This window comes from Vipera ursinii, assembly GCF_947247035.1.
Source record: "Vipera ursinii genome assembly, chromosome: 5".
NCBI classification, from domain to species: domain Eukaryota; kingdom Metazoa; phylum Chordata; class Lepidosauria; order Squamata; family Viperidae; genus Vipera; species Vipera ursinii.
Genome location: NC_139518.1, coordinates 95,025,234 through 95,036,208, shown reverse-complemented (window position 1 = coordinate 95,036,208; position 10,975 = coordinate 95,025,234). Strand labels below are relative to the sequence as shown.

Genomic DNA, 10,975 nt, shown 5'->3' with positions numbered 1-10,975 from the left:
AAGGCTATCCGCAGGCTATAGTCACAACTAGCAATTTGAATAATTTACATATATATGTGTGTGTGTGTGTGTGTGTGTGTGTGTGTGTGTGTGTGTGTGTATGTAAGGGACGTGGTGGCTCAGTGGGTTAAGACGCTGAGCTTGTCGATCAGAAGGTCGGCAGTTTGGCGGGTTGAATCCCGAGTGCCGCGTAGCAGAGTGAGCGCCTGTTACTCGTCCCAGCTTCTGCCAACCTAGCAGTTCGAAAGCAACGTAAAAATGCAAGTAGAAAAATAGGGATCACTACGGTGGGAAGGGAACAGCGTTCCGTGCGCCTTTGGCGTCTAGTCATGCCGGCCACATGACCACGGAGACGTCCTCGGACAAGCGCTGGCTCTTCGGCTATGAAACGGAGATGAGCACCGGCCCCTAGAGTCAGAAACGACTAGCATGCATGTGCGGGGGAACCTTTACCTTTACCTTTTATAGTTTAACCTGTGCCTGGGGCACCTTTCCATATAAACTCTCTCTTCATTGCACACCTGCGTGATTTCCATAAGTTCGCCTGCCCACCAGAAATGAACTTTTGCCTCTGACAAAACCAGTCCACTCTTTTAAGGAGCAATGGGCATTTACTGTTTCCCTTTACAGGAAATGGGAGTTTGCCCTCTGGGAGTTGAGATCCAGTATGAGATTATTTCCAAAAGACGAAGAAATTCTTTTGACTGCTAGACATTTGCACTAGCTATTTGCATAGTGGTCTCAATGGTTAAAAAGAATCCCGGGTGGCTTTTAAAAGTCAGTGTCTAGTTCTGCATTTAATGCCACAAAAAGGCCTTTCTTTCGGTCACGCTTCTGTCACGCTTTTTGCTTTATCAACAATATTCCAACTTTGAATTCCTGGTAGGAAGAACAAAATATTACAAAAAGAAAACCCCTTACATCATGGGGAATACAAATAAGCTAGAAATGAAGGGGGCAGTGACCGTTCTATCTGCTTGGCTACTTTTTAAACCAAGTTAATACAAATTAATATTGCCCTGTACACCGCCCTGAGTCCTTCGGGAGAAGGGCGGTATAAAAATTTAATAAATAAATAAATAAATTAAAGTTATACGATTAAATTCAGTTTTCAGGAGAAGCATCCGGTGGGGAATTGATGGCAAGGGTCTGGATATAAAAGAAAGGAGAAATAGTGCTCGTTTTCATGCTCCCAAAGCCTTGTAGCAAACAATCACAAATATGTCTTGGTGTGTGTTGCAGTTTTGCACTTCATTCTAGGTACAGTTTTCGTATGCCCTGCATCTCCCTATTCCATGGCCCATCCTGATTTGCAGAAATATTGACAATAATAATAATAATAATAATAATAATAATAATAATAATAATAATAATAATAAGAAGAAGAAGAAGAAGAAGAAGAAGAAGAAGAAGAAGAAGAAGAAGAAGAAGATAGTAGTTGGAAGGGACCTTGGAGGTCATCTAGTCCAACCCCCTGCTAAGGCAGGAAACCCTATACCATTTCAGACAAATGGCTGTCCAGTCTCTTCTTAAAAACTTCCACTGTTAATAGAAAAAGCAAAGTCTTACATCTAGGCAGGAAAAACCATAGGAACAAATACAGATGGGGTGAGACCTGGCTTTAAAACAGTGACTGTGAGAGGGACCTTGGAGTCCTTATGGACGATCACTTAACCGTGAGCCAGCCGTGTGCAGCAGCAGCCAAAAAAAGCTAATGCAATCCTGGGTAGTATAAACAGAGGCATAGAATCAAGCTCATGTGAGGTTTTAGTACCGCTTTATAGAACCCTAGTAAGGCCACACCTGGAATACTGCAGCCAATTTTGGTCACCACATTAGATTAATGATGTTGAGGCTTTGGGAAAAAGTGCAGAGAAGAGCAGCTAAGATGATCCAAGGCCTGGAGACCAAAACATACGAAGAACGGCTGCGGGACTTGGGTTTGGCTGTCTAAAGAAAAGAAGAAATAGGGGAGACATGATAGCAGCGTTCCAGTACTTGAGGGGTTGCCACAAGGCAGAGGGGGCCAGGTTGTTCACCAGAGCACCAGAGGGAAGGACGAGAATTAAGGAGAAACTTCCCGACAGTGAAGACAATCAACCAGTGGAACAGCTTACCCCCAGACATTGTGGGTGCTCCATCACTGAAGTTTTTTAAGAAGAGACTGGACAGTCACTTGTCTGAGACGGTATAGGTTCTCCTGCTTGAGCAGGGGGCTGGACTAGAAGACCTCCAAGGTCCCTTCCAGATTCTATTCTATTCTATTCTATTCTATTCTATTCTATTCTATTCTATTCTATTCTATTCTATTCTATTCCTCTACTCTACTCTACTCTACTCTACTCTACTCTACTCTACTCTACTCTATTCTAATATACAAATGACCGTAATGAGTGTGAAGCAGTTAAAACAGAAAATGAAATGGATTGTGAATGAGAACAGTTTAAGCTGCAACATGAAGGCTTCAAATTCTCCCGGGAAGAACTAGAGAATGAAAGTGACCTCATTTTTCCAATTAAAATCCTCTAAATCCAAAGTGGAGCGAAATTGTGTGACACTTGATCTCCCAGCCATGTAATAGAGCAGTATTTCCCAACTTTGGCAATTTTAAGATGCGTGGACTTCAACTCCCAGAATTCCCAAGGACAAAGAGTTGACCTCATAAAAATCCAAGTAGGATCGGACTAGGAGGTTGACCTTTGGATAGGACCCCACCAGGAAATCCCAGGACTCTAGGCTACACGTGGAAGGAAAAAAATAACATAAAATGAAATAACACCCTGAATAAGTATAAACACTTCCATTAACCACCAAATTTAACTTTTTCCCAGTTGAACTCTCAGAAAACATCATGTGAGACTAAGTCGTAGATAAGCCTGTACTTTTGATCCACAAACAGCTTCTAATAGAAACTTAAAAGGCCCTGTGTTTACCTCTTTGATGACTTTGCATAGTCTCTAGCGCAGGGGTAGGCAACCTCGGCTCTTTTATGACTCATGGACTTCAACTCCCAGAATTCCTATGGCTGACTCAGGAATTCTGGGAGTTGAAGTCCATGAGTCATAAAGGAGCCGAGGTTGCCTACCCCTGCGCTAGCATGTTGTGTGAGGGGGAGGGCTGTAATTCAGCCTCGTTCTACGGTATTAATTTTATGCATTTAGTTTGGTAGCCCACAGAAGAAGCCTTGGGCAACTCCACAGCCATGTTACAGTACGAGCCTCGCTGGTTCTTAATTTATGTATGCCGTCTTTGGGAATGTTGCTTGCCCTTTGCAGATTAAAACAATATTTAATCGTATTTCGGGAGCTGTGCCCACAGGTGAACACGAGGTGGCAGGAAAGAGCTTTTCCACCGAAGGAACTTAGGCTGCATTCAACTCAAAGAGTCATTAAATCAATGTTTTTAACAGCGTCAGGTGGATTATCTTGCTAAACAATCGGACCTGAGACGAGATCAAGATCAAGTGAAGTACTAATACCACTTTACAATGCTTTGCTAAGGCCACACCTGGAACACTGCATCCAGTTTCGGTCACCACGATGTAAAAAAGATGTCGAGATTCTAGAAAGGGTACAGAGAAGAGCAACCAAGATGATCAGGGGGCTGGAGGCTAAAACATATAGGGAACGGTTGCTGGAATTGGGTATGTCTAGTTTAATGAAGAGAAGGACGAGGGGGGGACATGATAGCAGTCTTCCAATATCTCAGGGGCTGCCCCAAAGAAGAGGGAGTCAAGCTATTCTCCAAAGCGCCTGAAAGCAGGACAAGAAGCAACGGATGGAAACTCATCAAGGAGAGAAGCAACCTAGAACTAAGGAGAAACTTCCTGACAGTTAGAACAACTAACCAGTGGAACAACCTGCCTCCAGAAGTGGTGAATGCTCCAACACTGGAAGTTTTAAAGAGATTGGACAGCCATTTGCCTGAAATGGTATAGGGTTTCCTGCCTGAGCAGGGGGTTGGACTAGATGACCTCCAAGGTCCCTTCCAACTTCTTCTTCTTCTTCTTCTTCTTCTTCTTCTTCTTCTTCTTCTTCTTCTTCTTCTTCTTCTTCTTCTTCTTATTATTATTATTATTATTATTATTATTATTATTATTATTATTATTATTATTATTATTATTATTATTATTATTATTCATCCTGGGCAGTTTTTTTGCTCTTCTTATGCTTACCCTTCTTTCTTGTCTCTGGTCAAACCCAAAGCATCGTTAGACCTTTCTCCTTTTCATCCATCCGTGCCAATCCCCCGCCCCCACCCCGAGCCAACGTTACTTAAGATGACGCAAGCTCTGTGATCTATTGAGAATCCGATCAGCGGGAAGATAACATCTGGTTAGGTCACACGGTCAATGGGATTAGTGCATCGGAGAGCACCGAAATTGGGGCTTAGGACTCGGCAATCTTCTTGGCGTTGATCCCTTGGGGTGATTTTGGGGAAAAAAACAATGCAGATGTCGCCCTTTCCCAGCCACTAGACTCCATAAGACTCACGTCCAGCTCGGCCTTTCTCAACCTTGGCAGTTAGGAGATGGATGGAGGTCAGCTCCCAGAATTCCCCAGCCAGCATTTCTGGGAGTTGAAGTCCACACATCTCCAACTCTGAGAGTTGAGGTTCAAACACCTTCAAGGGGCCCAGTTTGAGAAGCACTCTTGTAGCCTCTGCATGGACCTCTTGGCCAATGCCTGCAGGACAAGATCTCTCTCTGGGACCACAGAGACAGTGGCCTCAACTCCCAGTGATCATAGCCATCACCATGTCGTCATGACCAACGACGCCGGCTGTCCAGTGACATCACGGTGCCTGTGACACCATCTTTCCCTCCTACAGACACCCAAAGGGGAACATCCCTTGAAGATAAGCTGTTGTGACAGGACACAACCCACACTGGAAGAAGCAAGCATCTGTTTTACTAACTCAATCTTCATTTGCCAGAGATTGAATTCATTATCTGTTTGTCCTTCCTCAACAAACTGCAGCCTGCTTTGTAGATGTCAATTCAACAGGATAATTACGTCTTATGCCAGGAAGCAGAAGTAGCTATATCACAGAACAGGTGGAGGTTAAGTTAAGGCTAAGCGTTCATTGTAAAGTAGCCATTCGGTCCTCTGGTAACTCTTGTGTGTTTGTTCCTTGCTTCACCGTGTCGCTAAGCAATGCTATCCTCAAGAGTGTTAGTCCTCGTGGACCAAAGAAAATTGCGAGGAACGTTCTTTCAAAATATCATGTCTACAAAACCATACGGGGACTTAAAACTTCTTCCATCTAGAAGGAAGGGGGGAAAAAAGACATTTATAAAATGGATTCTCTTAATTCCATAGACAAGAGGGGGTTGATCTATGGCAGGAGAAGAAGCAACGGATGGAAACTCATCAAGGAGAGAGGCAACCTTAGAACTAAGGAGAAATTTCCTGACAGTGAGAACAATTAGTCAGTGGAACAACCTGCCTCCAGAAGTTGTGAATGCTCCAACGCTGGAACGTTTTGAAGAGGAGATTGGATGTTTCTTGTCTGAGAAGGGGTTGGACTAGAAGACCTCCAAGATCCCTTCCAACTCTGCTATTCTGCATAAGTCTGTAAGAATGTGTTCCTCTGCCTATTTAATACATTGCTTGCAAGTTATTTGCATTGGTATGAAACGTATAAAACGGCATTCACTCTAGTATTTCAGTGATACAAACGACATTGAGACAGTACAAAATCTAGGCCACAATCAATGTAGAAATACACACACACACACACACACACACACATCAACAGGAGGAAGAGATTCTAATAACTACAGAGAGGAGATTGTGATATACTTAAACTGTTGTCAGTCATTCACTTAGCTAACAAAAGGTTCCATTTTTCCCAGAGATCTAACAGGAAAGGAAACTACGCAGTTTTTGATTCAGAGAAGGAGGAATAATGTCATAATCCTGATTTCTCAGAGCAAAATTCCCTGCTATTCAAGATGACAAGGTGCAGGTAAAAAAAAGAGAAGGCAATAATATTCTGCATGAATTTTTAACCTCCTGGTCTGCTTCTGGAGGCAAAGTTATATATATATATTTTGCTGTTTAGTCACCTCCTGTTTAGAACCCAGGTTTACACTGACATACACCACGAACATGACACAATAAGAAGTATGTGAAGACTCAGACTGCTGATCCAGATTGGAGACGGGCGTTTCAGTTCTTCCGGAAAACCAAAAACAAAGGAAAATGAAAAGCAAAAATGAAAAGCAAAAATGAAGGGAGCTGCCCTAGTAGACTGTAGGAGCAGAAATCCTTACAAAGCTGAGGAAAGGTCTGTGTAAGTGGAATGATCTTCCCCATCAAATGCACCAAGGTTATTCCACAAGTAAGATTTTGTACTGTCTGCAGGCTGAAATGAAGAGTTTGCTACCTCTGTAGTGCCTAGGCCAGGAGTAGGCAACCTTGGCTCTTTTATGACTCGTGGACTTCCACTCCCAGAATTCCTGAGCCAGCATGGCTCAGCTTGGAAACCTCTCCCTTTCCCCTCAACATGGCTGGCTCAGGAATTCTGGGAGTTGAAGTCCACCAGTCATAAAAGAGCCAAGGTTGCCTACCCCCCTGGACTAGGACTAGGTTGTCCTTTGAGAAAGTATTCCGTAGCATCTCTGGTGGGTAGAGGAGATTCCTGTAGTGGCCAGCTCAGTTCCAAGAGGACATCCTGTATTGCACAGGAGAAACAGTAGATCTTTTTTTTTTTTTTTTAAATTTTTATTAAATTTATTATTTAAAAACATTGGACACAGTACCAGCGAGCTGACAAACCTTTTTGTCTACAATGTTTAAATATATATATATATACATGTATATATGTACATCAAAAATACACTTAAATACACTTAGATTACAAATCGGTGAAATACCACAATATTTAAAACAGTGAGCTAGTCTGTAAAACCTAATAGAGACCTTTCTTTTTATCCATCCAAAGATACAATTTGTTCCAAATTCTATAATAGTCTGATTGATCTTTATTCTTTAATTCCAAAGTTAATCTGTCCATTTCAGCGCAATCCCAAATTTTCCTAATAACCTCTTTTTGTCCTGGGATCTCATTCTTTTTCCATTTTTGCGCAAATGATATTCTAGCTGCTGTGATAATATGGATCGTTAAGTATAGCACATCTTTAGGATATTTCTCTTTCGTGATTCCCAACAAGAAAAGTTCTGGACTAAACTCCAGATCTTGTTTCAATATTTCTTTCAGCCAAATCCAAATCATTCTCCAAAATTTTTGTGTTTTACTGCAAGACCACCACGTGTGGAAGTATGTGCCTATCTCTTCAGAACACTTCCAACATTTGGGAGATACTGTTGTGTACATTTTTGCTAAGCGGGCTGGGGGGAGATGCCATCGGTAAAACATTTTAAATAAATTTTCTTTATACGATGAGGCCAGTGTTATCCTTTTATTCCTATCCCAAATTGTTTGCCAAGTATCTAGGTCGATGTTATGTCCTAAATTGTTAGCCCAGATCAACATGGGGTCTTTCACTTGCTCTTCAAACAGCTTATATCCCAAAAGTAATTTATAAAAATTCCTTATTTGTTTAGAGTCCGGTCCCAATAATATTTTGTCCAATGCTGTTTCAGAGGTATATATCCCCCATTCATTTTTATCCTTCCTAAATCTCGATTGGATTTGTAAGTAGGCCCACCAATCGAGTTTTATACCTTGTAATTCTAGTTCATTCCTAAGTTTCAATTCCCCCTCCTCATTCAGAATATCCTTGTATGAGATTATGTTACCCAAATCAAACAGATTTGGGTAAACTATCGCTTCAAGGGTGGATAGCCAGACCGGTATTTTGGTGTAATTGTGAGATCTAAACAGTAGATCTTTGTGGGCCTCCGCGCAAAAGGGAGGCCCTGGGGCAGGAGTGAGAAAGACCTCGTGGTATAGCAATTGAGGTAGGAGAAGCCAAGAAGGATGGTCAAGTGGCGCTCCTTCCCTGCCAGTGCTGCAGGAGACCCATCAAGGGTCTCAAGAGAGCAGGATGAGGCTGGCCACCAGCAAGCCCCATCCCATCTCTCTCCACTTTTAGAGAGGAGAGAAGGAACAAGTAGTACGGGCGTTGGTGCTCCTGATGCAGGATCGTCATTGCCTCAAGAGAGGCTGCAGAGAAAGAGGTGGTGGTGATGGCGGTGGTGATGGTTCCTTCCCCCTTCTTTTTTGGAGGCCTGTCCTGTCCAAGGAGGGCTGTGAAGGTACAGGGCATCAAGGGGCCTCCCTGAAGCTTTAGCTCTTGGGGCACCCTTGACCCCACTATTCACTGGCAGTTTGGGGACGATGGTCTTTGCACGGGGTTCACTCCACTGCCATGTTGGACCGTGCACAGCAGGCTGGGTTCCTCAGACAATGCATCACCATCCCAAAGGAGAGCCTTTTCTCCTCTTTGGTGGGCAGTTTCTCAGGAGCTTTTGCAGAGAGCTCCTCCGGCTCCATCTGGGACTGCTCTATCTGGAACTCCAAGTGCTTCTGAATGGCCAGTCCAAGCTCCTCGGGATCAACCCCTGCCCCGTAGACTTCCCAGGTCATGCCTTCATCGTCCCACCTGACGTCTCGCACGGGCGACTTCTCGGCCTCGGCCTCTGGTTTCAGATTAACCTCCGGGAACACATGAGGGTGGCCTTCTGCCAGAACAGATGGGCTGGTTGCCACCGACTTGCATTCCTTTCCTGGGAACGTCTGGACTTCCGCATCCCTGTAGTCCAGCGGAGACTGGAATCCCTGGGTGAGATCATTCATAGACGTCATGGTCCAGGTGTCTTTGGTCTTCATGACTGTCTCAACCCCGCCTTGGTGGCTGTTCCACACCACATACATGGTCTTCATTTCCTCTTGAGCCATGCTTGCTCGTCTGCAAGGCTGAGAATGCAGCACACGCTCCCCGTGGGCCCGACAGCATCCCAGACTGTGGTTGGCTTCCAGACCTGACCCATTCACGGAGGAGACTTCAGTAGCAAGCAAAGAGGAACAACACTCAGGGTTGGCTTGTTCTTCACCCAATTCATTAGCTGAGCACACCAGCCTCGGAGTAAACTGAAGAGAAGGTATTGGTAAGGAATGGCAGTAGGCAGGAAGGGTGCCTTCTTCTTTTGCAGAAGACACATGGCATCGGTTGTAGGGCAGAGGGGTACCGTTAGAAATGGTCACCATTCCAGTTGAAAAGCTGCCACTAGGTCCTACTCCACTGTGGGCATGCATTGTCCTATTGGAGAAACTAGGAGCGCTCGGACTGAGGACATTTGTGTGATATGCTCCGGAGTCTGTAAAAATAGCAACGTTGTGTGGTGTAGCACCTTGGTGAAAGACATTAGCAGGTGCCACCCTCTGGCTTTGCAAATCTGGGCTGTTTTCATAAGGGTCCACTCTGTATCTCAGTCCTGCAATCCTCAGTCTGTCTGCCAAAGCCAAGTGACCACTGTGTGAACTTATGGAAGGGGATGTGGCACTTGACTCCAGGCGGAAGGTGGGACTCGGCTGCTTGCAGGTACAGGCGAAGTCAGAAAAGCTTCTGCGGACCGCAACTCCAGGACCCGCCATTGTCCACTGATGTTGGAGGTTGGCACCAGAGGCTGGAGTTAACTTCTCAGCAGGACTGCCCTGGAGGTAGGTTCTAGGACACATCATCCCTTCTTCGGATGTTGGGGACTGCTCAACGCTGAAGAAGTGGCTGCCGTTTCTGATGGGACGCTGCGCATTGTCTTGTGGAGAGAAGCTGCTGAGAAGTCTTCCCGCAGGGGTCCCCTTCTCCTGGGCTTGGCAAAGAGAACCGCCAAGGCTTTGGGGGCGATCCCATGGGCGGCTATGACCTTCTTCAAAACTTCCTTGCCTGATGCCCTCTAGGTTTGTGGAGCCCTTTGGCAGAGGGTGGCAGTTGACACTCAGATTATTCGGATAGAGGCAGTTCAAGGTCTCCCCCATGGAGTGGATGTGGAGCTGGCGGTCTTTATTCGCCATGGTCAGGGGCAGCACTAGAGGAGGAAAAGACAGGATTAGCAGTCAACTCAGAGGCTAGAGAGAGCTTGGTTCGAGTTGGGCAATGGATTCCCCTCCTTGCATTGCGCAGCATCCAACGCCCGAGCTACGGTTTTCAGAGCACGAGGCGCTTGAGGAGCATTTAAATCAATGGGGCTTTCGAAACCGTGCTTACTGTGTTCTTTCCTGCAGCAGGGATCTCCTGGGGCTTCACTTGTTTGGGGAGCTTTCAGACACTTCTAGGTGTCTGAAGTCTAAAGACGGAACCCTGTAAACACTGTTGGTCTCAAATGCCAAACTAGATGAAGTCTATAAAAGAGGAGAACAGCTTCTCAAAGGACCTCCCTGGTTAGAAAGGGATAGATAGATAGATAGATAGATAGATAGATAGATAGATAGATAGATAGATAGGTAGGTAGGTAGGTAGGTAGGCAGGCAGGCAGGCAGGCAGGCAGGCAGGCAGGCAGGCAGGCAGGCAGGCAGGCAGGCAGACAGACAGACAGACAGACAGACAGACAGACAGACAGACAGACAGATAGATAGATAGATAGATAGATAGATATAGATGATAGATTGATAGATGATAGATAATAGATTTTATAGATAGATAGATAGACAGATAAATAGACAGACAGACAGATAGATGATAGATAGATAGATAGATGATAGATAGATGGTAGATAGATTGATAGATGATAGATAATAGATTTTATAGATAGACAGACAGACAGACAGATAGATAGACAGACAGACAGACAGACAGACAGACAGATAGATAGATAGATAGATGACAGATGATAGATAGATGGTAGATAGATTGATAGATGATAGATAATAGATGAGAGAGAGAGAGAGAGAGAGAGAAGATAGATAGATGATAGATGGTAGATAGATAGATAGATAGATAGATAGATAGATAGATAGATAGATAGATAGATAGATAGACAGACAAATAGATGATAGATAGATGGTAGAT

General features: G+C 44.4%; 1 protein-coding gene across 1 annotated transcript in view; it reads right to left on the bottom strand.

Annotated features, from left to right (window-relative positions):
- Positions 1–8,325: 8,325 nt before the first annotated feature.
- LOC310640758 (GRIN2-like protein) overlaps positions 8,326–10,975 on the bottom strand; it is a gene marked incomplete at its 3' end in the record, with an annotated part of 4,026 nt that continues 1,376 nt past the window's right edge. Inside the window, exon 2 of the mRNA XM_083363276.1 lies at positions 8,326–9,995. Coding sequence (XP_083219402.1) covers positions 8,326–9,981 — 1,656 coding nt within the window. The 5' untranslated portion in view covers positions 9,982–9,995. The remainder of the gene's footprint in view (positions 9,996–10,975) is intronic.